Here is a 27,983-nt window from a genome sequence, read left to right as displayed (position 1 = left end):
CCTAATATAACTTATTTTATAAAAATAATTTACAGTCATTTTTCTATTTTATAATTTCAGTTTTTATTACAATGCTTAATAAAAAAATTATATACATAAAAAAATGCAAAAATATATATAATATATGTATATATTTTTGGCATTTTAAAAACATTATCGTAATGTTTTATCACGCTGCCGTTAGATGGAGCCACGTAGGTACGAAGAATTAAAAAAAAAAATGTCGACTTGATTAAACATTGTAAATAAATAACAGTTTCTTTTTTTAATTGTTACAAACTGTTGTAAAAATAATAATTAATTATAATAACCTGATGGCATGCTTCGATTACTGATAATATATTCTGTTAATTTTTAATAAATTCCACATAACCATGGTTAATCGAATTCGTTCCGAAAGCACAACTTAGTTGGACTAGGAGGCTCTTTTTCTTTATGATTCTAAGAAAACTCCAAGATGGACTCGTTGCAATTTCTTCCGTAGTCAAAAAACTACAAGTTCTTGGCTAGTTTTTGTACAAAACGTCCAAATTCTCACTGGTGTTTGTTTGTTTTTTTGGCGGTTTACACAAATCCCGATAAAGTAACGTTATTGCTAGTTGGAGAGGGTCCTCCAATGGCGCTTTCTTTTAAACTAGTGCGTCTCTTGACGTTCCTTTTCGTATTTTTGTTTAGGGCATCGAGTATGGCACTCCTTCCGCACTTTTCTTCGGGAATCTTCTCGTGATTTGAGTCACTATCAACCACCTTCGACAGCCATGTTAAATCGTTTTCGCTCCTTGCCTTGAACGGTCGAGGAAGCTGTAATTTGTAGAGTGCCATGCTCGATCTCGGAGCAACCGGGAGTACGTAAATCTCTTCCTCTTCTTCTTCCTCCTCCTCCTCCTCCTCGTCATCATCCGTGCTAACTCCCTCGTCGTCCATGGATGCCATGGAGCAACTCTTCGCTATGGCATTGTTCTGCAGTTGTTCCATGCTCATTTTGTATACTTGAAGAAATTGATCGTTGCGTACTTCTACTTCATCGTCTTCATCATCATCGTCGTCGTCGGAATCCGAAGTGGTATCTATGCTGTATTCGGGCTGATCTTCGAATTGTTCTTTCTCTTCTGGGTAGAGTTGCTGCTGCTGCTGCTGCTGGTGATGATGATGATGATGATGAAGATGAAGTTCCTGCTGCTGTTGCGTTGGGCGAACTTCATGAAATTCGAAATCATCATTAGCATCCGTTGTGACCGATTCGCCATCTTCAGCCAACTCCATGTTGTCGTTGGTGAAAACTGACTGAAAGCTGGCACTTTCGGATAACGTGGCATAGATGTGGGATCCATCTTCCTTCCACGTGTCTACCGAATATTCGGGTAGGTCATTGTCCATGTTGCATTGTTTAGTAAGGTAGCTTCTTGGTTCCGCCATCATATGCAAATTTTTCGAGTAGGCATCGTTGTGTTGTGGGAGAGAGTAGACGTTTGATAGAATGTGGTCGTGCCACCCCACGCGATTACCAAAAATTGCCAAGTGACGCATTACCGGTAAGTCATTAGGCTGATGAAAGCTCGACAGGTAATTTCCTGGTCCTATTTTGTGTCCACTCAAAATATCATCCAAGTATGGACGTATTCGATTGTCGGTTCCTGAAAATATAATAAATTTATGTTAATTAGGAACGTTGAAATTCCTAAATTTATTCGAAAACTTTGACTTCTCAACCAGTAGATCGCGATCAGTATGTTGGGAAGCTCACTATAGAAAAATTAACCCAAGTATAGATCGCGAGCTACTGGTTGGTAGCTTGGTTCCTGAAAATAAACACACTTTAATTACATAAATGAAATTACAATTTTTTTTTTATACGTAAAGTTCGGCTTTTCAACCAGTCGATCGCGATCAACAAGTTGGGAAGTTCTATATATTAAATTAACCCAACTGTTAGTCGTGATCTACTGGTTGAAGAAATGCCGAACTTTACGAATAAAAAATTCGAATTTTTCAGTTAATAAAATGGAAAGCAAACTTAAACAATTCTTCCCGTGTATAGCTCGCGATCTACCGATTGAGGAATTTAAATTCTTCGCGAATATAACGTCAGTTGGTGTGTAAAGTGGTTCTATTACTTCCTGCCTACAAAAGAGGTCTTTTGCTTCGTGTTTACGAGCACTTCACTCCTCCTCCCCCCCCAAAAAAAACTCGAAAAATTTATTAAAAGGGAGCGTAAAAGTAGGTCTTATTTTACTGCAGTCCGGAAATATAACATTGCGGCTCGCGCGCGCGCTCGTGTGTATGTCTGTCTGTTTGTAAATAGTGTCATTCTCAGAAAAACTCCTTTAAAACTTGTTTTCAACAAGTTAGCTACTTCAAATTGCTCTTAGCTATGATTAGAAGCAATTTCCTAGAATCGACATTGTTTATAAACTCGATCGGATAACATCTTCAAGTAGTTACGTGGGTGTTCTATTACGTAAGTATCGCCCACTGTTACTTTACACAAGTGTTGTACTGTGTGACGATTACAAAAGCTACATTTAATAATAATAAGTTCATTCGCCGAGTTTCATTTTACGTAATAAAAATCCAATTTAATCTCTTGGCTACCTGTAATTTGCATAAAAGTATACTTGAACTCGTGTAATAATAATGGGCAAGTTATGGCTCTTTGAGGCACGAGGCCCTAAGTTGAAGAATATTTACTTTATTTGAAATTCAGCGTGATAATGGGAACTGGGATTTAAATTTACTAAATTGTTAGAATTAATGGGCTTTTATATACGGATATATTTCAAAATCATTACAGTTTAGATTTGTTTACGTGTGTTCTCAATGGGCTATGTGCTCACTATAATTTTAGTTAATTAAATCGGGCCCATAATGGGATAACCCTAACATAAGACCTTACACGTATTATTACGAGTGTATTAAGCTAAACAAACTGCAGATTAGAGCCTCGCGTTATGAAACTGTATCTTAAGGCCTCATATTTTTACGTGTATCATTATTTGGTGATGAGACGAGGCCTGATATACGTTACAACTTTTGGATACAAGAAATCTTGGCACTGAATCGATGATCTTTCATAAGAATTTTCATGGAAGATTTGGATTCGAATTCGTATAAGAACAGGAGGATTTATAGTCGAATTCTCACAAGATACAGGAGGATTCGAGTTCGAATTCGCACAAGTTACAGGAGGATTCGAGTTCGAATTCGCACAAGATACAGGAGGATTTGAGTTCGAATTCAAACAAGATGCGAGAGGATTCGAGTTCGAATTAAAACAAGATGCGAGAGGATTCCAGTTCGAATTCAAACAAGATGCGAGAGGATTCGAGTTCGAATTCAAAAAGGTACAGGAGGATTCGAGTTCGAATTCAAACAAGATACAGGAGGATTTGAGTTCGAATTCAAACAAGATGCGAGAGGATTCGAATTCAAACAAGATACAGGAAGATTTGAGTTCGAATTCAAACAAGATGCGAGAGGATTTGAGTTCGAATTCAAAACTGAATCCTCCTATATCTTAATGAATGTTTTTTTAAGAAAATACTTAGCCAATTAGCTATCATTAAACTAAATAATTACCATTGTTATCTGGAAATCTTCCGCTTTTTCTCTGAAATGCTTTCTTTACAGCGCCACGATGAGGTAAATCCGTAAAATAAAGTATGGCTGGAATCAATAAACTTTCCAGTAAACGAAGCCAAACAATAATATTTTCTTGCCAAGCTGACCAAAATGTCGGCACCACAAGACTCACCACATTAAATACCTAAAATAAGAATAAATATTAATTAAATGGTAATAAAATACGTTTTAGATATGATGCCATTTTGAATAATTCGAAATTCAAAATGGCGGCGTATCATAAGATTTATAACATATATATATATTTTAATTTAAAACCTTTTTATCGAATTAATATAGTAATTAATTTATTTATTAATAAAATTTAGTTTTTAAAATATTTAATTAATGTAAATTATACAAGAACCGTTAGAGGGCAGAGCACATGAAGGTAGATTACGAATGTTGCCAGATTTGACTACTTTTCGCTAAATTTGGCAACTCTTTTTTTTTAGTTTTGCATAAAATATTATTTGGCGCATTGACTACGTTTTGGGCTACATATTTATTTATATTTGTAAGGAATTTACAGTCTTTATTCCTTATTAGGCCTTTTGTAACTCTTCCAAAGGATATAGAATGAATTATAAAAGGATAATAATGTATAAAGGAACTGAAAAATAATAATAGCGTGCAAAAAGTATCAAAGATTGTCAAGCACATAGGTTAGAAGAGTTACAGAAAGGATAATAAAGTATAAAGGAACTGTAAAGGGTACAAAGTGTAGTAAAGGTTACTAAGGAAAACAGTGGTAGTAAGGATTATAAAGGAATACAGGAGTTTATAAATGAATATAAGAAACTACTAAGGTGTTTAGGTACTGCAGAGGTTTACGAACTTCACGCGAATGCAAGTAAACAAGGAGATAAACACGAAAGAATTATTAAAATTCTACATAAACTGCAAAAAAAAAAACAGGCTGTCGATAGAGGATAATCTGTGTGGAACAATGGACGTTAAAAACGTGCAATACACTGAAATAACCTAGTTTTAGTAGAGTCCGGTGCAGCTTTATACATATATTTTATTTATTCAATCAAATTTTTCCTTATTTGCACACGAACCGATCTCGTTTATTTCTTCTTCAGTTGAATGTCTTTAAAAAAAAAAATCCAGCAACGAGTTGAGTTGAGTAACTTTCCCGGCAAGAGTTAAAATTGCGTGTTGCGCCATCTTTTATACTTTTATATACTTTTTATATTATTAATTTATTATAAAATGGCAAAATTTTCAGGGTATAAATGTTAATAACGAATAAAACTCTTCGTGAAGTCCGACCCCACTCGAGATACGATACGTGAACGCATATATCTTTCCACCCCGTCGATCTTTAACCACCAAAATTTAAGAGCATCGTGCCTCCTAATACAGAAACTTCCCTGTAAAATTTCAAAAATATTCAACAAAAGGCACAGGAGTTATTAAGCTTCAAAATGAGCGCACAGAATCGTGCCCCACCCACACACACATTAAAAAACTTCCGAATTTTTGCACTTCTCGACGTTACAAGTTCCCTATCAACTTTTGACCCATGGCCACACTTCCCCTCTGTTATATATAACAGTCTGGAAAGTAAAATTGCTAAACGAGATAATTAAATTTGCATATTTTGGTAAGTAATCAAACAGAATACTGTATTTGCATTTGTAGGTGGCATTATTAATGGAAGACGTCTTGGAAAATTTATTTAAATATTCACGCGTAACATATTTCATGACTAGAACCGTTCACATTTTGCAATTTGCTTGTTTTATTTTTTATTTTTTTCTTTGGAAGTAATGAGCAAGGCATGCAGAATCATTCAGTCGATACCGTTGGGTGTATCTACGACGTACCACCCATGCAAAACAAATCTCTACGCCTATAATGTCTACTCGAATGCTACCTTTTAACCACCCAGAAATTCTTGCAAAGTCTGGATCCTTTCGGGGTCATGACCTTTGTGAATTTTAACAAAACCCGGGGTATAAAAAAGGAAATTGCAAATTTTGTTTGATCGGTCGTCGAGAGTGCTCTATTGTCTTATGGTTTCCGCTCCGAATGTGAAGAAATAGCATATAAAATTCGGGAGAATTTTCAAAAATGTGGCTTAAAATTGAGGATAAATGGCAAAAATGTGGGTTAAAATTGAGGCGAAGTGGCAAAAGAGCGGCTCAAAATGGAGGAGAAGTGGCAAAAGAGCGGCTCAAATGGAAGAGAAGTGGAAAAAGGGCGGCTTAAAATGGAGAAGAGAAGTGGAAAAAGAGCGGCTCAAAATGGAGGAGAAGTGGAAAAAGAGCGACTTAAAATGGAGGAGAAGTGGAAAAAGAGCGGCTCAAAATGGAGGAGAAGTGGAAAAAGAGCGACTTAAAATGGAGGAGAAGTGGAAAAAGAGCGACTTAAAATGGAGGAGAAGTGGAAAAAGAGCGGTTCAAAATGGAGGAGAAGTGGCAATAATAAGATCTAAAATGGGAGAGAAATGACAAAACATTCGACTTAATACAAAGGAGGCAAAAGAATATTACCGAAAAATTGGAGAGAAATGAAAAAAATATGGCCTAAACTGAAGAGAATTGACGTAAGTATGGCCTAAATTCGTGTATAAATTACTCAAATGTGATCTAAAAGTGGGAGAAATGACAAAAATATGACCTAAAATGAAGGATAAATGATAAAGAATGAGACTGACCTCTCAGTCTAATTTTTTCATTCAGAAAATAAAGAAAATACCACAAAAAAAAAGATGAGAAATCATTCTTAAAAACAAATGGCGGAAAATATCTCTTGACATTTTAAATAAAAATACAAGTTTAATTGGATCGGTTCTCGGATGCTGTATAAATTTATACGAAAATATAGAGGATATGGCAAAAAAAAAATGGCCGAATAATGAGGATGAAACGACAGAAAAATAACAAAAAGTGGCGCTGACCTCTTAACAAATAAAATAATTATCACAACATAAAATTATTTAGCATTTAATTTATTTTACTATTATTATTATTTTAGTGATGATTGGAAGATGATAAAGCAAAGTTATGAATGAATCGTTTTCTATTATTTTCCTTTGTGAAAGGGGGTCAATGATCGATTTTTCCTTTTTTTTATTTATTTATTTATTTATTTATCTGGTTCGATGCACCCGCTGCTGGATTTTAACGACAATTTCTCCTTCAAAAGCTCTAGTACTGCAGGAGCGTGCTAAGCACTACTCGACCCCCCCCTGAAAATGTTTTAATGTTTCCGGATTCATGAACTTTAATTTTCATATTTTTCGCATTATTCGTGCATTACTTCACATTGAATCATTAAAATAACTGTATTTTATAATGTAAATAATTGTATAATTCTACAAAAATCAGTTTGCATCCGAAGGATTAGCGTGTTGCGCGATGCTTAGAAGTGTGTTGCATCGAATTATCAAGCTTCTACGTAATCTTTTGGAATTAAATCTAGAAAATATAAGGGATAAACCACTTGATTGTTCATTTTTGGGGGATTTTCGGCGTGATTTTTTGGTGGGTTCGAGTAAATTTAATCTTCCTGCAGCGTATTGCACATTGTTTAGAAGCGTATTGCATAACATTACTACTACTGAGTACGATTTTTCGGTACTGGGTTTAGAAAATTGGAAGAATCAAGCGGCTAATGATTCAATTTTCAGACCTTCAAGAGTTATTTTTTGGGAGATTCGCGTAATTTAATCTTCCTGCGTGATACACTACCATATTAGAAGCGTGTTGCATAACGTTACCACGTCTCAGTATGATTTTGTAGTATCGAAGCTAGAAAATATGAAGAATCAAGTGGATAATGAATCAATTTTTAGGCCTTCAAGAGTGATTTTTTTGGAAGATTTGGATAATTTAATCTTCCTGCACCAACATTTCTCGCTCTTCTACTGAGAAAACAGTTATAAATCGGATGAATCGTTCGCTTAAATGACTCATCAACGCATTGCAATACAGTATTTACACGTTTTGTGAACATGATACAAGCATTGTTTATAAGCTTGTTGCATAATGTTACCACATCTCAATGCAAATTTTGAGTATTGAATGTAGAAAATATGAAGAATTAAGCGGGTAATGATTCAAATTTTAAGCCTTCAACACTAATTCTCTTGCATGAATTTGCCCACTTAACAATGTGCCACGTTAAACGGTGGCATAATCAAGGAAAACAAGGAGCCATATTTCGCACCCAGCCAATTTATACAGTTTTTATCCACGCGAGTCACCATTTAAGATGATGATTTCGGCTCTCCTTTACAGGAAGAGCCGCGTGGCTTAACTACCATCATCATCATTATCATCACGCTCCGCTTTACTATTATACAATATCTCGAGGCAAACTTCTGGTAACTTGCGTGACGTAGTTAGCTTTATTTAACAAAATTTAGAAATTACACAAGTTTTTTTATTGTGACGTTTTTTGAATTTGAAGACGTCAACGACCCGTCGGAAGATTCTTCTTTAATTAAAGAAAGCAGGAAGACTTGCTGCGGGGGGTGGTGTTACTAGCAAACATTCCAGAATATAGATATAAATAAGGGGGGTTTAATTAGCTTACGTTGCAGAATTTTGTCCTGTAACTTTCGATTTTGATTGGAAAACAATAGATTGACAGGTGTTTTATCTGGAATAAAAATCAAGAGAAGCTTACGTGTAGCTTTGGAACACCTGAACTTAGCTTCTTCGTGAGCCTGTCAGAAAGTAGAACCACATAAATGTGGATACGTAGATGTTTATCTTAACGATATTAAAGATGTAATTAATGTTGTGATATCATCTAGAACGGTCGGTGTTTTGTTAAACAGGGTACCGCGGCATTTACATGTTAAATGTTTCTGTGATGCAACTGAATCTTGAGATTTAAATGTGCTTCAGAAACCTTTATAATACACCTAATCTACTAGGCATTAATGTGCTTCAAAAACCTTTATAATGCACCTAATCTACTAGGCATTAATGTGCTTAAGAAAGGTTTATAATGCACCTAATCTGCTAGGCATTAATGTGCTTCAGAAATGTTTATAATGCATCTAATCTGCTAGGCACACAATAATTTTTAAAAGATTCAGCGCATGAATTTTTAAATTATTTATCAAAGTTTTATTTAGGTTATAAAACTTCATATTTAACAATTTAGAAAAAAAAAAAACAGCTTATGTATTCGCTTTGCCCGTCCGTTATCTGTCCGCAAGATTACCATAAATCTTACATACTAATTGGATTAGTGAGTGATGAATGGGGACATCCACCCCCTACACTACGAAAATTTAAGTTTCCTCCATTGATTATCGTACGATCTCTCTTCTATGCGCGCACTCTTTCTTGTATACGGGCCTTAAAAAAAAACACTTGCATTACGTAAAATTTGATTCTAACGCATTGAAATTCGATGCATAATAATGCCAGGGAGGAAGTGAAATAGGGGGCCTCAAATTTCTCTTCCAAAAATCCGTCGTTACAAAATACAGTGGGCCTTTATTCTAATTTTCGCGTAGATGTACGAGTTGAATCGCTTCTTTTCGCTCTAATTCCCGTATAAATTAAGAGTTTTTCTAACAAGTTATTTACAGACAATGATAAATAACCCTTAATTAAGTCTCATTCGTTAATTTTCAATAAAAAAAACAATTGAGCCGAGCTCAATCGAAGCTCAAACAAGATGGAGACTTTATAGAGCAAATATATTTTTAGAAATGTTGCCGGATATATTTCTAAAATTTTAAGTGCTGCCAGTTACGTATATAGATATAAAATTCGCCCTATTTTCGAATACCTTCCGGTGACTTTCAACCCCTTCGTTGTATGACCGTTGGTGTGAATGTCCTACGAAGTGTGTAACGTATACACGAGAGAAATGGGGTCACGAGCACTCGACACAACAATAATAATACCAGAGAAACAATAAACCAAATAGATCATACCACTCCGTGACCCGATACCCTTTTAATAATCGATCGAAAACAATGCATTTTTAGAATATTTAAACCCTACAGAGAAAGTTAAGGGGTGAACGTAAGGATCAAACACTACAAATGCCTTACTTTCTAGGTTAGTTTTCTATTATTATAAAGAGTTAACACGCATAGAAAACACCTGAATGGGAGCGAAATATTCCCCCCCCTCATTCGATAGTTTATATGAGGTGTGTGTGTGTACCGGAGTAACATAATTACGTAGATCTGGTGATGTGCATAGTTGACAAACCCATTATTACGTCTCGTCTAGCCTGGTGTATCAAGGTGGTTAGAATGTTACGTGGACGTTACGACCTTGAATTTTTATTATTCTTAGAATGGCGGCGGCTGGGGGAGGGGAGGGGGAAGAAGGTAATTGAAGTTTGAATTACGAAACACAAGAGCATGTTACGCAAACAAGCGTGACTAATTAATTGATGCGCAACGTTCACGTTTACTTACAAAATTTATCATAAGGTATTTTTTTGAAGTAAGGTGAGTAATTATCGTAGGGGTTACGTTGGTGTGGGTTAGAGGTGACCTAACAAGGGTGTACTTGATATTAGTCGTGACCGTTACGGTATTGTATGTGTGTAGACGTAGTGCAGATGTGTCGAGGGGCGTAAATGTTTAGCTTGATGTACCGGTTTGGGGATGGGGATTGTGGTGAAATCAATGGTATATTCATTATAATGGAAACCCTAGAGAGACGACGTGTTTAACCAGTAGGGGGGACGAATGCCCTGCTAAATAATGAATCGTTGCGGAGGTGGGTTGCTTTATTCCAAATCCAGATGGCCATACTGTCCTCTATACAACACCTCAACGGACTTTGAACAAGAGATTAGGGGATGAAACGGAATTCTGTCATCACTTTCAGCTGGATGGAGCCATAAATAAAACGAGATCTTAGCGTTTAGGTTGAATCGTTTTGCTGTGGCACCCCTTTTAGACCCATTTTACTTAAATCTTTTCATCCCTGTCATATAATGAATCGTTGTTGGAGATAGGATAGAGAGCAGATGGTTGCAATGTTCTCTACAGCAGAGAATAAAAGGAACCATCCCCCTGACAAGATTTTGAACAGGAGATTGGGGTTCTGGACAGCTCGACACCATTAATTACACTTTATTGTCGCCATCCCTTCAGATGGATAAAGGCATAAATTAAATTCATATTATGCACCCCCTTTAGACCCTTTTGCAAACAGACTTCTGTACACTGTACAATAGGGCCCTAGGGATGTTTAAGATGGCCTCATCACGTCACCTAGACCAGAGTACGAAAAATAATTCCCGTTTTTTTATTGTGGCACCCCCCCGTTAAACCCACTTTACTACTCATTTAAACCTGCGGAGGTGGGGTGCTTCACTCTAATCCTTCACACTACAGAATAGGGCCCACCCCTCCCGATTTTGAACGAGAGAATGGGGTGTTTTAACCGTTAGATTCTCTCAACTCGTCACCACCTTCAACTAGACATAAACAAAATTCCAAACTTTTTATATTCATAGGAGGGAGGATTCTTGTGTAGTGGCACCACCTTTAGACCCCGTAAACACTCGTGAACCGGTATTTTTATTGAAGCCCAGGCAACCCCCGAGACGGTAGATGATGTGGGAAAGCTTGTCTGCCACTTCAAATTTCATTCTGAAGCCCTTTTATTCGATGAGTCACGAGTTTAGGACACCAGAAGAGCACAATAGTAAAGCTCCTTTTTTTTGGTAGCGTGGGGCACAACAATGGCTTACATAATAGGAGCTTGGAGAAGAATTACCTGGCTATAATTATAAATATTTTCGTGTCAATGGAATAATTATTTTGTTTTTTTTTTAATTTAAGGAGCGTTGACACTAAAAATAACACCGATTACATTCCATTAAAAGAAATAAAACACAAAGATTAAGTGTAATTAATTCTCTTCTTACACGAATGAGTTGCGGTATGTAATGGACCATTATTTTGGTCACGTTAACGGAAGTGACAACTCGAATTAAAATCATCCCCCGGTTTAGTGGTGTTACTTAAAACAACAATATAAATCTGTCCCCTATAGCGCGTGTGGTCCCCTTTTTAGCGCATGAATTTGGCTCTTCCCTTCTCTTCAGGGCATCAATTTCTTGCGTCACCCCCTTTTTAGCGTATAATTTTGACGAGCCCTCCTTCGGCGCGAGAATTAAGCAGCCAATCAAGTGTTACTTTACAAGAAATTTGCATAAGTATGCGTTGTTAAGTGTAGCTAAACGAGAGAGAGAGAGAGAGGGGGGAGGAAATTTGTTTCCGCGTGTTAATTGAGGGAATTTGTTCCAGAATGAGTTTCGTAACGGGACAACGGCAGCTATTATTTTGGTCACGTTAACAGAAGTGAATCACTCCCACTTTATCGACTAGAAGCGAGTTGTAGTACCTGTGTCTTAACTGTTCGTAACACAAGAGTTGACTATATAAACACTTTAATGACCTGTCAATTCTGCGGGTAATTTGCATAATTACGCGTTGTGAGAGAGGTAAAAGGGAGGAATTTGTTTCGGAGTGAGTTAAGTAATGAATACAATTGTTAATATCGATCACGTGTGACGCAATATATTCTCGTGTTTGCGAGGGGGATGCAACAGATTCTAGTGTCCAGAAGGGGAAGTAGATTCTAATGTCAGAAGGGGCAGCAGATTCTATTGTCCAGAAGGGGAGACAGAACAGATTGTAATGTCCAGAAGTAGGGACATAACAGATTCTAGTGTGTAGATGGGGAAACACAACAGATTCTAGTGTCTAGATGGGAAAACACAACAGATTCTAGTGTCTAGATGGGGAAACACAACAGATTCTAGTGTCTAGATGGGAAAACACAACAGATTCTAGTGTCTAGATGGGAAAACACAACAGATTCTAGTGTCTAGATGGGAAAACACAACATATTCTAGTATGCAGAAGGGGCAACAAATTCTAATGTCCAGAAGGGGCAGCAGATTCTATTGTCCAGAAGGAGAGAGAGAACAGATTCTAATGTCCAGAAGGAGGGACATAACAGATTCTAATGTCCAGGAGGGACACAACAGTTTCTAATGTCAGAAGGGGCAGCAGATTCTGATGTCCAGAAGGAGAGACAGAACAGATTCTAATCTTCAGAAGGAGAGACAGAATAGATTCTAGTGTCCAAAGGGGCAGCAGATTCTAATGTCCAAAAGGAGGGACACAACAGATTCTAGTGTCTAGATGGGGAAACATAACAGATTCTAGTGTCTAGATGGGGAAACACAACATATTCTAGTATGCAGAAGGAGCAACAAATTCTAATGTCCAGAAGGGGCAGCAGATTCTATTGTCCAGAAGGAGAGAGAGAACAGATTCTAATGTCCAGAAGGAGAGACAGAACAGATTCTAATCTTCAGAAGGAGAGACAGAATAGATTCTAGTGTCCAGAAGGGGCAGCAGATTCTCGTATTTAAAAGGGCACGCAACAAATTGTTAACACAGATATTTGNGGACATAACAGATTCTAATGTCCAGGAGGGACACAACAGATTCTAGTGTCCAGAAGGGAAAGTAGATTCTAATGTCAGAAGGGGCAGCAGATTCTGATGTCCAGAAGGAGCAGCAGATTCTATCGTCCAGAAGGAGAGACAGAACAGATTCTAATGTCCATAAGGAGAAACATAACAGATTGTAGTGTCTAGATGGGGAAGCACAACATATTCTAGTATGCAGAAGGAGCAACAAATTCTAATGTCCAGAAGGAGAGACAGAACAGATTCTAAAGTCCAGAAGGAGAGACAGAACAGATTCTAATGTCCAGAAGGAGAGACAGAATAGATTCTAGTGTCCAGAAGGGGCAGCAGATTCTCGTATTTAAAAGGGCACGCAACAAATTGTTAACACAGATATTTGGCAAGTAGTCATTATTTCAAACACGGATACGACTCCAAAAACAGGAATTTACAATACGAGCAACCCATCACGTGTGTCACTCCTACGAGAAATTCGCACAACTACGCGTGGCAAGAGTAGCAAAGGGGGGGAGAGAGACAGCGCCTCCGTTTCCGCGTGTTAATTAAACGAATTTGTTACAGCAACCGGGCGGAAGAATTATTTTCAGAATCGGCATTATTAAAAATTATATTTATATATAATAACTTCCTAGCCTTGGGGGGACGAATTTCCTCCGCTCTATTTGGCGCTTTACCAGCGGAAAGTAGTGGAAAGTAAAAAAGGAAATTGGGCATTAAAATTCGAAAAGTCCTTCGTAAAATTCCTGCAGAAATATTTGATCTTTTTTGGAATTTCGTGCTGAAAAAATGAATTTTCTGCAGCGGAAAATGGCGAAGAAGCGAGTGGAGCGCTGCAGAAAACAGAAATAGACTGGTGACCCGGAAAGTTAATTGCGTGCATTTCCTGGATCTATGTAAAGAATGAGTAAAACCTGAAGTGTTTTTTTGCCCTTGTGTTTTGTTCGGCCATTTTTATTTTCTGTTATTTATTTGGAAAAAGGAAAATTGCTTCTTTGTTTCCTTTGTAGTTTTCATGTGGATTACTTAATTCGAAATTTTCTATATGATACGTATCCGTGAGCCCATAATGTTAGGTTTTTATAAGGGTTTTTGGGGAGGATTTTTAAGAAGTTTTTTTAGGAGTTTTAAACAGTTTTTTTTTTTGGATGTTTTAAACAGAATTTTAAAGTTTTTAGGGGTTTTTAAAGAGTATTTTAGGGAGATTTTTTAGGATTTTTTGTGGGTTTTTAGGGATAATTTTTAAGGATATTTTAGGGGTTTTTAAAGAGGATTTTAAGGAGTATTTTAGGGAAATTTTTAGGATTTTTTGTGGGTTTTAGGGATAATTTTTAAGGAGATTTTAGGGGTTTTAAAAGGGGATTTTAAGGAGTATTTTAGGGAGATTTTTTAGGATTTTTTGTGAGTTTTAGGGAGAATTTTTTAGGAGTTTTTTTTAAAGGGTTTTAAAGAGAAGTTGAAAAAGTTTTTTAGGGGTTTTTACGGAGGATTTTTTAGGAATATTTTACGAGTTTTAAGGAATATTTTTAGGAAGGAGTTTCGTAGGACTTTTTTTTAGAATTTTAGGAAGAATTTCGTTAAGAATTTTTTGATGTTTACAAAGGTCCTACAAAATTCATAAATCGCAAGGACTCATTAAAATCCTTAAATGCTTGGTAAAATCTCTCGTAGAATTTCATAGGACTTTGTGGAAGTTTGACGAAACATTTCGTGAGGATTTTAAGGAGTTTTGCATGAATTTCGTAGTATTTTTGGAAAATTTTAGGAAGCGTTGCGTAGGGATTTTGTAAGGATTTTCGTAGGACTTTGAAAGCATTTCCTAGGAATTTTTGTAGATTTTTTCTTTCGGAATTTTACAAGTTTTAAGAGCGATTTCGCAGGAAGATTTTTAGAGGATTTCTGAGGATTGAAGGGAATTTATTTAGGGATTTTTGAGAGTATGATAAGGTCTAATTTTTCCAGATGTCTCGCTATTTTAGAAGATAATTTAAGAGAAAAATAGACAATAAATTAATTTATTCCCCCGTATCTAAAATATAAAATTATTTAAAAAAAGGATTTATTATTAAAGCCATAATATCCTTCTGCAATTATTTTGTTTATGAAGTTTTGGAGGTGATACAAGATGAAGGCCAACTTCGTGCCTCAATATCTTCAGGCAACTTGCTAGAGATAAGGGGGAAAGGTATCCAGTTTAGGAAATATTAAATGTATTTTAAATAGGTGACAGGGATTTTCGAAGGAGCAATGAGGCCCACAATTTAATCTTGCAGTTTCTGGGGCCAATTTTTGTATTTCTGGATGGTAATTTAGGGAGGAAAGGGGGTCAAAGTTCTTGTTAGTAAATAGGTGGAGTAGAGTCACATTTTGGGCTTCTTGGGGGTCAATTTTTGTATTTTTGGAGGGTAATTTAAGGAGGAAAAGGGGCAAAGTTCTTGTTAGTAAACGGGTGGAGTAGAGTCACATTTTGGGCTTTTTGGGGGTCAATTTTTGTATTTTCGGAAGGTAATTTAAGGAGGAAAAGGAATCAAAGTTCTTGTTAGTAAATAGGTGGAGTAGAGTCACATTTTGGGCTTTTTGGGGGTCAATTTTTGTATTTTTGGAGGGTAATTTAAGGAGGAAAAGGGGTCAAAGTTCTTGTTAGTAAACGGGTGGACTAGAGTCACATTTTGGGCTTTTTGGGGGGTCAATTTTTGCATTTTTGGATGGTAATTTATGAGACGAAAGGATCGAAACACCAGCTGATTTAAGAAGGGGGAAAAGGGCGTAAATACACAAGAAATTCGCCTCACATCACTCATTTAATTATTTTCTAATTAAAAAAGAACCCGGAAATTATCTCGTGATGCAATCGCTAAAGTGAATACAAAAGGAAAGTCAGACACCAGTAGCCCCCTTCCTGTGGGTGTTAATGGGAAACAAGAATCAATGTCGCATACAATGGACAACAACTTTAACCTTGACAAATCTTAATTGGCTCAATGGGAAGAAAATGGATCCGTTCTACTCCTTTCTATAAATAGTTTACAATGTAAATTACTTCAATTAGATTCTCTTAAATTCAGATTGGATGACGTAACGGATGCTAAACCCCCCAGCAGAAAACACGTATCTTTATATTTGTAAATGGAGCATGTTAACGTGATTCTTATCTTCCAAGTGTTTTTTTGCTTGTTTTTAAAGAAAATTCAGGTTGAATGAATACATTTATAGTAAGGGGTGATGTGGAAACACCAAAGAAAATGGCAGTTTCTTGTGTTTCTTTAGAAAATTTGGGACGAAGTGATGTTGAAACAACGCAAAAAACTGCAGTTTATTGCGTTTTTTAAAGAAAATCCAAGCATTTAGAGTAAGAGGGTGCTGCTAAAACCACAAAAAAAGGCAATTCCTTGTGTTTTAAGACAAGGAAACTGCAGAAAACCACACAAACAATGCAATTTCTAGTGTCTTTTTTGGAAAATTCAAGGCATTTAGAGTAAGAGGATGCTGCTAAATGCAACAAAAAAAAAAGGCAATTCCTTGTGTTTTTTTTAGAAAATTCAGGACAAGAAGTTACATTTACAACAAACAGAAGTGTTTTTTTTAAAAAAAAGGCAATAATTTTTTGTATTTTAGGACAAGGGAACTACGAAAAAAACACTATAATTTCGAGCCTTAATTTCTAGATCGCGACCCGAAACCCTGGTGCGTATCACAGAACAAATAATGGGCATTCTCTAATTAAGTAGGATTAATTCGATAAAAGTATCCTTTACAAACGATGGAGGAACAAAAGAACGCATTCCTGTCACACAGGAAACACTTCTAAACAAGGCCAAAAGCTCTTAACAATGTTAACATCCGTCCAACAAAAAAAAGCGCACAATTGTCGAAGGTGAAAGGCGAACAATGAATTTGACAATCGTCGATTTTGCTTTCGTCAAACCCACAAACAATTAAAATACCCGTTTCCTGTGTTGAAAAATGGTCCCGGGCGATGGGCCAATCGAAACTGGAGGACCCTCTTTATAATAGAAATTTTAATAAACTACCATAACAATGGGAGATTTTTGCGCAATTTGTTTAATAAAAGTGCACACACTTACGCTGGTTTTATTAAAAAAAAAACACACAGGATCATCGGGACGGACAGACAAACGGACGGGCCATAAAAAAAATCGAGAAGGTAAATGGAATTTCGAGGGGTGGAGGAATAAAAAAAAAAAAAAGGTGGGGAGGGAGGAACAGGTTTTCGTCTTCTCGACCTTGATATCGCGAGCAGGTGGGGGGGGGTCCGCGTATAACGCGCCACGTGGCACGCGCTTGACCTATAACCCGGAGAGGGGGAAGAGAGGGGGGAAGTAAAGCGGACACCGGTGTTGCCAGGGACGAATTTGCTGCCTTCATCACGCTTGACCCTGCCGGGGATGTCAGGTCGTTCTCACGCTGAAACGGCGTTTCTGCTTGGTTAGTTTTCGATGCTCGAACGATGTAGGCTGTCACAATGAGTGACCAGATGTGCCTCGGGCCGAAATATAATACTAACGAGTACTGATACCCTCTCCTCCCCCTTCCGTCCCCCCCCTTTTGTCTCGAGCGCCGGTCAATCCGGAGAGGTATTTACGTTGGTTTGTACAGGGTTTTTGGGCTGTGTGTGTTTAATTAAGGTGGCCGCGGGGATGGGGGGTGTTTTTGGGATGAATTCCGGAGGAAAATGAGAGGTTTCCTGTGGTTTTGGGCTAAATCGTCACGAAAATGGGTAATGAGGGTTGTTTACCGTAATTTTTGGGCAAATCTGCAAGAAAATGACAAATGATAAGGCCCTTTTATTACGAATTAGGGCCAAACGTCACGAAAACGACCAATGATAAGGCCCTTTTATTCCTATTTAGGGCCAAATCTGCAAGAAAATGACAAATGATAAGGCCCTTTTATTCCTATTTAGGGCCAAATCTGCAAGAAAATGACAAATGATAAGACCCTTTTATTCCTATTTAGGGCCAAATCTGCAAGAAAATGACAAATGATAAGACCCTTTTATTCCTATTTAGGGCCAAATCTGCAAGAAAATGACAAATGATAAGACCCTTTTATTCCTATTTAGGGCCAAATCTGCAAGAAAATGACAAATGATAAGACCCTTTTATTCCTATTTAGGGCCAAATCTGCAAGAAAATGACAAATGATAAGACCCTTTTATTCCTATTTAGGGCCAAATCTGCAAGAAAATGACAAATGATAAGACCCTTTTATTCCTATTTAGGGCCAAATCTGCAAGAAAATGACCAATGATAAGGCCCTTTTATTCCGAATTAGGGCCAAACGTCACGAAAACGACCAATGATACGACCTTTTTACCCCGATTTAGGGCCAAATCGATAATTTCGGGCCTAACCTTAACCGACGACAGACACGGGGGGGTTGACGGCGGGGGTGACGACGAATGCGCATTTTTCAATCAGTGAAAATCCGTGTCGTGTTCATCCGAACATTCAACACACTTTATATCGAGTTTCGGTCTGATAATGGCCGCGACTTCTGCCCAATCCGGGTTGAAAATCCCGTTTTAACGCACAAGGATCCCAGAGACGGGAACGAAAACGCGAGAATTCGGAGGGACGTAACACGTGCTCTAACATATTTACAAGGCCGTAACGGGCATTTTTATTGTAGTAAGAGTCACGAGTTGAACCCGAAGCGACGTGACCTACCGATTGCGTAACCGGAGATGGGTTAAGTTTACGAAACGTAACAGTGACGTGTGTATGTGTATGTGTGTGTGCGCGTGTTTCTTTTATTTTATTTTATTTTTTTTTTTCGCGCGAGAATTTGACCTTCGGAGTTCCAATTCTTCGGTTGAGAATCGACAAACGAACGTACCGAATTTTCGGAGAGTAAAATTCGTGTAGATGCAGTGTCAATGGCACGAAACGGGTTCCTTTTTTTTTTTTTCGTTTGTGATGAGCGTAACGAGTTTTCGGGCCCTTTAATTCTGGAAAACTCTAACCGAAAATTAAATTATAAGGTCGATAGGGGGGCCTCGTTATATATGGCCTTTTTAGTTTTGTTTTTAGTTTTTTCGTTATCTTTTTTTTTGTGCGAGTAACGAGTTTTTGGGTCCTTTAATTCGGGAAAAACGTTACAAAAAATTGAGTTATAAAACGAGTCTAGGGCCCTCTTTATAGGGCCTTTTTTGTTTTATTTTACTTGTTTTTTCTGGTGTGTATAATGAGATTTTAGGTCCTTTAATTCGGGAAAAACGTTACAAAAAATTGAGTTATAAAACGAGTCTAGGGCCCTCTTTATAGGGCCTTTTTTGTTTTATTTTACTTGTTTTTTCTGGTGTGTATAATGAGATTTTAGGACTTTAAATTCTGGAAAGATCAAACCGAAAATTGAATTAAAAGGTCGACGGCGAGTCTAGAGGCCTCGTTATAAAGGGCCTTTTAAATTTTATTTTAGTTGTTTTTTTTTCTAGTGTGTGTAACGTCAGGATCTTTAATTCAAAACAACTCGAACCGCAAATTCAATTATAAGGTCATCGGCAAGTTTAGGGCCCTCGTTAAGGGCCTTTATTTGTATTATTATTTTCGTTTTTTTTTTGGTGGGTATCGGTCCACATCCCACGCGTTTCCGAGCGGAAGAGTAAGGTTCCTTTTTTTGTATCCTGCTTTTTGTAATTTGGCAGAGGACATCCTTTACTAGCGAAACGGACGTACTTAACAATTGAAATGTACGACCGGATGGCGGGTAGAATTGTACCACGTGACGACCAGGTCCGGATCTATACGCGGGCTGTGGCTTGGGGCCTCGTATTACGTCACTACAGATATCTCGGCTTCTTGCGGAGAGAGGAACCTAGGCACAACGAATCTTACATGTACCCACGTGATTTTAACTACGCAAGCTCGGGGCTTAGGGCCTCAATTACGAGACTAGCTATTTGATAGAGTGAAAGGGCCTCTTACTGAGATAGAACAAACACTATAAGATTGTTAAATTATACCTAAAGCTCGTCTTAAGGACTCGCGTGACTGTTGCTACTACCTCCTCGGTTATTCGATCGAGCGGAAAGGCCTCTTGTACTTTACAGGTAAAGTGTACCGTGTGATGCTTGATTGACATAAAAGCTCAGCTTGGTGGGGCCTCTACAGCTAGATCAATATGAAAAGGAAAGAGGGCCTCTTATACGTTACTGAAGCACAATGACTTAAAATGTGCAGCGTGTGACTGGATTTATATGAGAGGTTAAGGCCTCACCTCTTTAGTTATTTGCTGGATTGGAAGGGCCTCTTATAGGTTACTGAGGCACAACAAATCTTATATTATAATCGATAAAGTTATACCGCGTGATACCGAATTTACACAAGCTAAGGCCTTATGTTTTTAAATTTGTTACCGTTTGGTAAAAGAGGAAGGCCTCGTATGTTAGGGATTAGCCCTATAATACATCACCTGATGAGGAGAGAAAATGTATCACGTGACGCCCGACAGAACAAATTATAGCTTAAGGCCTGGTGCTACATATAATCCTTCGAGCCCTTATTATTAATTTTTGCAAAGAGAAGGGTCCCTTAAACTCGATAGGGTCATAACAAACCCTATATGATCGAATAAAAGGTAAAATATATACTACTGGTACAGTTTAAGGCCTCAGCAACGATGCTGTAGTTATATATTTACGCTTTTATAACACAGCTAGGCCTCATAGGCCTCTTATAACATATGTTATAGCTTAGGGAAGAAAAGAAACCTTATGAGAAGTGACCCACACAGACGAGGAAATAATGTACCAGGTGATGCTAAGGACCGAATGGGAAGGGCCTCTTGCGTGTTTTAGCTAGTTACATTATAAACAAGCGGGAATTCGTAAAGTTTTTCCGGGCCTGCGGTAAATATTAGGGGAAAAAAGTAATGGTACTTACCAAAAACGGTACATGGTTGACGGTGTAGCAGCAGATACAAACGGAGGAGACGGCGGTCCACCTCATATCCAATGTAGTAAAGTCGTTATTGTACGATCTGAGGGGCCTGAGAGGCCGGGAACTTCCGCCGCTGCTGCTGGAACCGGTACCGCTGCACGAGGTACCGAAATCGGTAACGGGCAGCGGTTCCTTTTTACCGGTACGCTTCTTGCACTTGTGGCAGACCACATGGGCACAACACACGAAGGACGTTAGAACCAGGACGGCGTATAGGGATAGCAAGAACACAGAGAATTTCTCATCCCAGGCGGAGGGCCTGACCGAGCAGGGCCCCCTGCCGGACACGCGGGCGAACACCGCAGCCACCCCGACGAACACAGAGATTACAGCAAGCACGGCGATGTGGTAACGGATCTGGTTCCTGCGGACACTCAAACGATACTTGTAGGGCCAGCGCAAGGTCAGGCCCCTGTCTACGGCTAAAGAGGCGAGGGTGGCGATCTGGAAGGCCCTAGTGGAGGTGAGACCCCACTGAAGGAAGACGCAGGCGGGCTCCAGGCTGGGATTGATGAGCCTGAAGACGGCAAAGGCGAAGGCAAACGACGAGGTGACCATCTCCTGTGCCACCACGGCCAGGAAGAAGAGGTCCACCATTCTCCATTGTCTTCGATAGGTGTGGAAGATGTAAAGGGTCCACACGGCAAGCATGATCAACAGGGGCGAGCACGAGGCAGCCGCCAACCAGCTGTACGCTACCGCTTCCATACCTCACTGTACAGCAGGCAAGCGCTTACAAACCGCTACCATCAGAGCCACACCGTCGACTGTCGAGTGTTGACGGAACTGGTTGGCACGCGCAGTCGTAGTACGTTCCTGACCCCACTACCTCCTCGTGCACACTAGCTGCGGGCCAAGCAACACTACAGCATTCCATCTAACCCGTGTTTAACGTCCCCGCCAATCGTGAACGGCGTAACTTTCCGAATTGTAACAGAGTAACGCGTCACACACACGCACGCACGCGCCCGCTCGACCCCCTCCCCCTCTCTTCGACTCTCCGTTTCCCCCGTCGGGAATTTCGGGCCCCCTAACGCGGCCCAGTTTAGGAATGCGCTCCTCCTTAATTTCTCCAGGGCTAATTGTCCAATTCCCTCCCTCCCCCCTTTACTTATTTTCGTACGGGGGGGAGGGAGCGAGAGCTCGCGAGGATTCCCGCTGGATTAAAAATCGAATGGTTTTAACGCGTTATAACCTCACCCTCTCCCCCTTCTTTTATTTGCGTTCGATACGTTACGCCAAACGTTACGCGAAAAATAAAACAAAGGGGGTGGCGGCCGAGCTCAACCCCCCCGTGTGCCCCTTCTTCTCATTAAAAAAGAAAAGGGGGGAGGTGGCGAGCAGACAGACGGTCACGTGTCTCATTTTATATGGCTTTTCGCCTTTGTTTATTTCTCATTATTATCGCGAGTCCATTGTTGAGATGGTCAATGGGAGTCACGTGACGCGACAGTAGTGTAATGAATGGATCGTGCAGACAGACAAACAGACGAGGGAGAGAAGGTCGAGTGACTCGAAGAGTGAAGCTCATTGATTGGTAAACAAACAAACACTCGAAAGTCAATAAAACCTCCCCCCCTTTGTTTTTCCTTTAACGAAGTGGTGTGACGTGCGTTTTTCTGTCCACCCCCCACTTCCGAATTTATTTTAACTCTTTAAATAAAGAATTACGTTACGTTTTCTATCGGTTATAAGCGTAACGCGTAACACGAAGTACATATTCTGTGCATATTGTTACGTTGTATTAGTGAGAAATGTCAATTTAGAATTTAAAAAAAATATATATGCAATTCGGTTACGCTTTCTAACTTGTGTTACGGGTATTTTTATGCCGAATTTAACAATTATTGTTACGTTAAACTGGTGATAAAAAGTCGTGTTAAATGAATACAAGGTATATTCGAAAGAAAGACTTTTATTTACTTGTTCGTAAATGTAACTCGTAACACGCATCCGTGCATTGTTTTGTGAACGTTGTTACGCTAAATTGACGGGAAATAATGATTTTAACACTGTCAAAATAGTAGAATAAAAAAAAAAAACGAAGTAAATTTCACAGAAAAGTTACATTTTCTGTCAGTTTATACGCGTAATGCGTAACGCAAACTACACATTTACGTACAGTAGTTACGTTACGCTTTATTGAGGAGAAACATTATTTAAAATACACAAAATACAATCATTTCTCGAAAGAAATTCTTCAGTTACGTCTTCCACTAGTCGAACATGCGGTGCGTAACAGTTTTACGACTATCGTTACGCTAAATCGTGAGAATAATTCGCTTTGAAATCAAAAAAACAACGTGACTAGTAGTAGAAGACGTAACTGAAGCATTTCTTTGAACGTTTATCGGTTCTAAAAGTGAATTACTCTCTCGATTTAGCGTAACAACAATTGTCAATCATGTAGTGCGTATAGTTTCAATTTAGCGTAACAGTTTCGTTACGTTAAATTGAGGAGAAACTACGAAAGAAAACGCGCTTACACGACACAACAGTGGAGAAACCAACGTAACACGACTGTCTTAAGCGTAATTACGAACTCTCATCCCCCCCTCGCCGTCGTCTACTTCCGCCTGGGGCGACCCAGTTACGCCCGATAGACGAGCACCCTGAGGGGGGGGCGAAATTTTGGCCTGCTTGTCACACAAGGTTGGTTCGTCAGAATGAAAATTATACACCAGATTATTGTTTTCTCAATACGGGAAGGAGAGTGTTACGGGTTACGGGCGGTTTTTTTCTTTTTTTTTACAAGAGGGTAACGTCCGCCTGAGAAAAGGGAAAGTTGTATTAGCTGCCAGTGAAATTGGGCCGCCCACAATTCGAGTTTGGTTACTTTCTACACGGGGGGTATTCCTGGGAGCGACCCCTTTTTTATGGTGTTTCGGGGGGTTAAAAAACACACAGAAAACGAGTCTGACGTATACCCAGAGGCCCTTCGATTTTAAAACTCGAAATGCAACCCTGCATTGTAACGTGTGTGTGTGTTTTTTTAGTGTTTGTTCCCCCTTCTCCGAACACCCCTCCTTGGGCTTAAAATAGGAGTTTATGGAGTTTTGAACGATTACTTATTCAATCTTTCGTTTGCCCTCTTGTTTTAAGTAAGTTCCCCTTTAATACTTTGATATTATTTATACCCCTTACTTCCCAACCTTTACTTGGCGATCCCCCTTAAACCAACGAAGAACACTTGGCGAACACCAGTTGAGGAAACACAAGTCGAATATCGAGTTACGGTGTTAATCCTAGCCTTAAAATATAAAAAAACAACACTTAAAAGCATCCAAATTTAGTGTTCTGATAGCGGGGAGGATCCGGATTCGATTACCGAATACGTCCTTAACACAAGAGACGAACTAAACAATAGATTCTTCTCTACTGAGGCCCCCTAAAACAATTTTAAGTGTCAGGTATCAATTAACGAAACACAACTCAGGGGTGGTCGAGTGATGTGTATCGACAGAATTCGTACTTACAACGTGGTTAATGACGCCGATTCTCACCCCCCACGAAGGGGGGCCGTGAACTAATTGTTTGACAAGGGCCTGCCCTCGATCATGCGCCATTATCTACACACAACGACCCCTTTTTTTTTACCGTGTGTTTCTCAGAAGTCGACCCTGTCCTTTGTCGAAGGACGTCTGAAAGATGTTCTTGATGATACTAATTTGTCGTTACGTCACACAACTAATACGTCTCTAGTGTTGAGCGTCGTCAAGGTTATCTTTGTTAAATCATGTGTTTAACGCGCGTTTACGTCACATTATTCGACAGTCGCTTCATTTTTTTTGTATGCAAATTAAGTGGGGAGCGTGGGCATAAAAAGGGGGTGCTCTCGTGAAGAAGGGTAGCGATTTTGTGGAATACACGTGTCCATGGGCACGTGTTGTTATTCTATACACTCCAATGTGGATTCATGGGCATCTCGAATCCTGACGTTATCCTTCACCCGTGTTTTCAATTGTATTGAAGGTCAAGAACATCTACGATTGAGGAATTTGGTTCAGGACCTACCTGCCTCACCCTCCCCACATTTATGTTGCTTACCTCAAGTATTTCTAAGATCACAAGATTTTATTCTGTATTTATTCTTCGTGGGCAATTCGGATCAGGGTGTTACACCCGAGGAACCTCATATATTAGTAAATTGTAACATACACGAGGTTCCTCCTCCTCTTTCAACTCGTGTGTGGCTCTAATATATCCGAACCCTGTTCCTCACCCATACTCGTACTGAAGTCAATGGGCAACTCGCCTCATTCCCTCATTTACGCTGCCGAATGAATAGAATTAAACCTCATAATAAGCCATAATGAACCACAATTTAGCCATCAATTCTTCAAGGATATTTCAGGATGAAGATTCGTGCCGAAGACATCACCGAGGATCGGGTACGTTGAGGCTCGCGTGCGTTAAATTAGGTGACTTTTTAGCGAGAATTAAGTACGTTAGCAGGAAAAAAAAAAAAAACACGGCTCCTTTCCTCCGAAAAGTCATTAAAATTTCGAAAATGTTCAAGGTTCAAGATGTAAAAAAAAAAACGCTATAACGAGAGCTTTAATAACCAAAAACCAGTTGAGAATACGCAACTCTTTTGCTAAAAACAAACCTCATTAATTATCGTCAGTTGAATGTTTTCTCATCTGATAATAAAAATAAAAATACGTTTTATCGGGTGGATCTACGTCACGCTCCGCCATCCTTCTACTCTTCACATCCGGAATTGCACATCCATTTCTCTCACATACGAACATAAAAGCCGCTAAATACCATCCATTCGTGTCATTGTTAACAAGAATTTTTTTGAAGAACACTACTTTCAGCATGACCATTATTTGTAAGCCGTCACTCTCTCCTCATGCACCACAAAATGGGGTGTTCTTCGTGTAACTTTCTCCGTTTTCTATATAAATCTTCTAATACCAAATGTGATGATGGATTAAAAAAACACGAGCACCATCATCATCTGAAACCTCCTCATCCATTTCATGTTGTTTTTTCTTTAACTTTTACCTTCCAGCATGAAGGATGAAGCATGATTACGCATCTCCTCCTCTTCGTACACCCATTAAAAACTGCTAAACTTCATCGATTCGTATCATTTTCAACACGTCCTTCAGCATGACCATTACTCATGAGCTACACAAACGGAGATGTTCGTGTGTACCTCTGCTCGTTCGTGCATAAAACTTGAACTTTCTCCCATTTTCTACATAAATCTAATACAGAACGCGATGATGGATTTAAAAAAAAAGAAAAAACACACGGCAGCATTGAATCTCTGAATCTCCTCATCATGGGACATCAGATAAATAAATGATTTAGTAATTTTTCATGCTGTTTTTTTCACTCTTTCTAAGGTGTATGAAGTATGCAACACGTTGGTAACGACTTTTACTAAATAGATGTACATTTCAAGCAAACAGATAGCATTACTCCATTACCCAACTCGCAGGGATTAATCATTGTTTGCAGACAGGAATAACTAATTGACCACAAAGAGGATGGGGATAAACATGGCGGATATTTTACGCTTTGTTGCATTTTCATGGATAAGATTGGAAATTTTCCTGGTGATAATTCTACGTCACGGAATTTTTCGTGTGTTTTTTTAAAGAATTAAACACGAAAATCGCTTTCTCTATCGAGGAGAGCGCGTGGAACAAACCTAATGCACTTAAGTATCCCCCCTCTTCTTCCTCCTCCTCCTCCTGTAAGACGTTACAGTCGAATGATTTAATTCATTGAAAGGCTTATTAAATTTTTAATAAGCATGGAGTAGCGTGTGAAAAACACTAATTATCCTTATCGAGTTATGCGGAGTGGGTTCGGTTCTCTAATTCCTAAAATAACTCATTAAAACTTTCACGTGGGGTGTAATAAAACACAGTAGACGACACGTGACCGGTAGGAATTGGTAAATAATTGTTATTAATGGAGGAAAGGGAAAGAGATTTCTAGATTATGTTTCGAGTAAACGGTGCAGACAAAATTTAATTATCGAAGGTAGAAGGTAAATGAAACCATGGTTCATCCTTGACATTACTGGAGTGAGTACAAACACACACACAGATGACGTGTTAAAAAGGGGAAGGTAAACTTAGAAATGACCCAATTTTTCGCTTGTTAGATTCTGTTCAAAGTTAAGTTCTAAGCGACAAACGCTTGCAGCAGGGTGACTGTCCTGAAGTAAGTAACATGATGGGCCTGCTGCAGCAGGTTTCGAGGCACGATGCGTGTCAAGCTGCCCAACTGAAACATGTTTCTAGTGTACCTGCTTCACATGGTGATTATTGGAATCATCGACTATCGATGCTCTAAATATGGTGAGAGTTTTAGGGCGTGCAATGGGCCAATGTCTAATTTACCCATTACCAACTGGGTATGGACCCAGATCTTTTTGTGTCGAGAAATAACGAGGAATTATATTCGAAGTATGGCATACTCTCACTTTAAACCCGCGTTGTGTTTCTCACAGGAAGGTTGATTGTCCTGTTTACGTGTATAAAAGGAATTGCGCTTAAGGGGTGACAATCTGGAACGAGTTCTACCTTACATTTAAACATAGAATTTTAGGCTGGTTTTAACGTTTTTGGCTCATTAATATACATTTAAAAAGAAGAACAGCATCAATATTCGTGCCCATTGCCAAAAATAGAAATAACAGGATGCTGTTCATCTGCATCGTATTAGGTCTATTGTACGGTTCTATTAAAGAAATATGGGCCAAAATTATGTTGAAATTATTAACTAGAAACTCTCAGGGATGAGCTCGTAAAACTTGAATAAAGTTTGTACGGTTGAAAACAGGCCAGGAGCACTAAGGACACTTATTCATCCAACCTTAACAGAAGAAAGTTCGGGTCTGCAATTTACATTCTTGTCAATTTACGAGGCAAAATGTTCGGAAATCTTCCCCCTGACCCGTTTCTTACCAAATTAATTATTCATATT

General features: G+C 38.8%; 1 protein-coding gene across 1 annotated transcript; it reads right to left on the bottom strand.

The window, feature by feature from the left end:
* Positions 1 to 23: 23 nt before the first annotated feature.
* On the bottom strand, positions 24 to 21,876 carry LOC111641402. The gene is made up of 3 exons (XM_023387563.1): positions 20,973 to 21,876; positions 3,577 to 3,763; positions 24 to 1,634 (listed from the first exon to the last, which is right to left on the bottom strand). Exons 1-3 carry the CDS (start codon positions 21,735 to 21,737, stop codon positions 565 to 567), a joined length of 2,022 nt encoding a protein of 673 aa, XP_023243331.1. The 5' UTR covers positions 21,738 to 21,876; the 3' UTR covers positions 24 to 564.
* Between the last annotated feature and the right edge of the window lie 6,107 nt (positions 21,877 to 27,983).

This window comes from Centruroides sculpturatus, unplaced genomic scaffold, assembly GCF_000671375.1.
Source record: "Centruroides sculpturatus isolate CEXI.00-Female unplaced genomic scaffold, Cexi_2.0 scaffold1333, whole genome shotgun sequence".
NCBI classification, from domain to species: domain Eukaryota; kingdom Metazoa; phylum Arthropoda; class Arachnida; order Scorpiones; family Buthidae; genus Centruroides; species Centruroides sculpturatus.
The sequence above is the reverse complement of the archived record's forward strand: the minus strand, read 5'-3'. Positions and strand labels throughout refer to the sequence as shown.

What these genes read in the sequence shown, in the direction of transcription:
- LOC111641402 (XM_023387563.1), bottom strand. Translation starts at nt 21,737, where the DNA reads ATGGAAGCGGTAGCGTACAGCTGGTTGGCGGCTGCCTCGTGCTCGCCC. An exon ending in TCAACCATGTACCGTTTTTG is followed by an intron (nt 3,764 to 20,972) that starts GTAAGTACCATT and finishes TTCTTATTTTAG; the next exon opens with GTATTTAATGTGGTGAGTCT. An exon ending in AAGATTTCCAGATAACAATG is followed by an intron (nt 1,635 to 3,576) that starts GTAATTATTTAG and finishes TTATATTTTCAG; the next exon opens with GAACCGACAATCGAATACGT.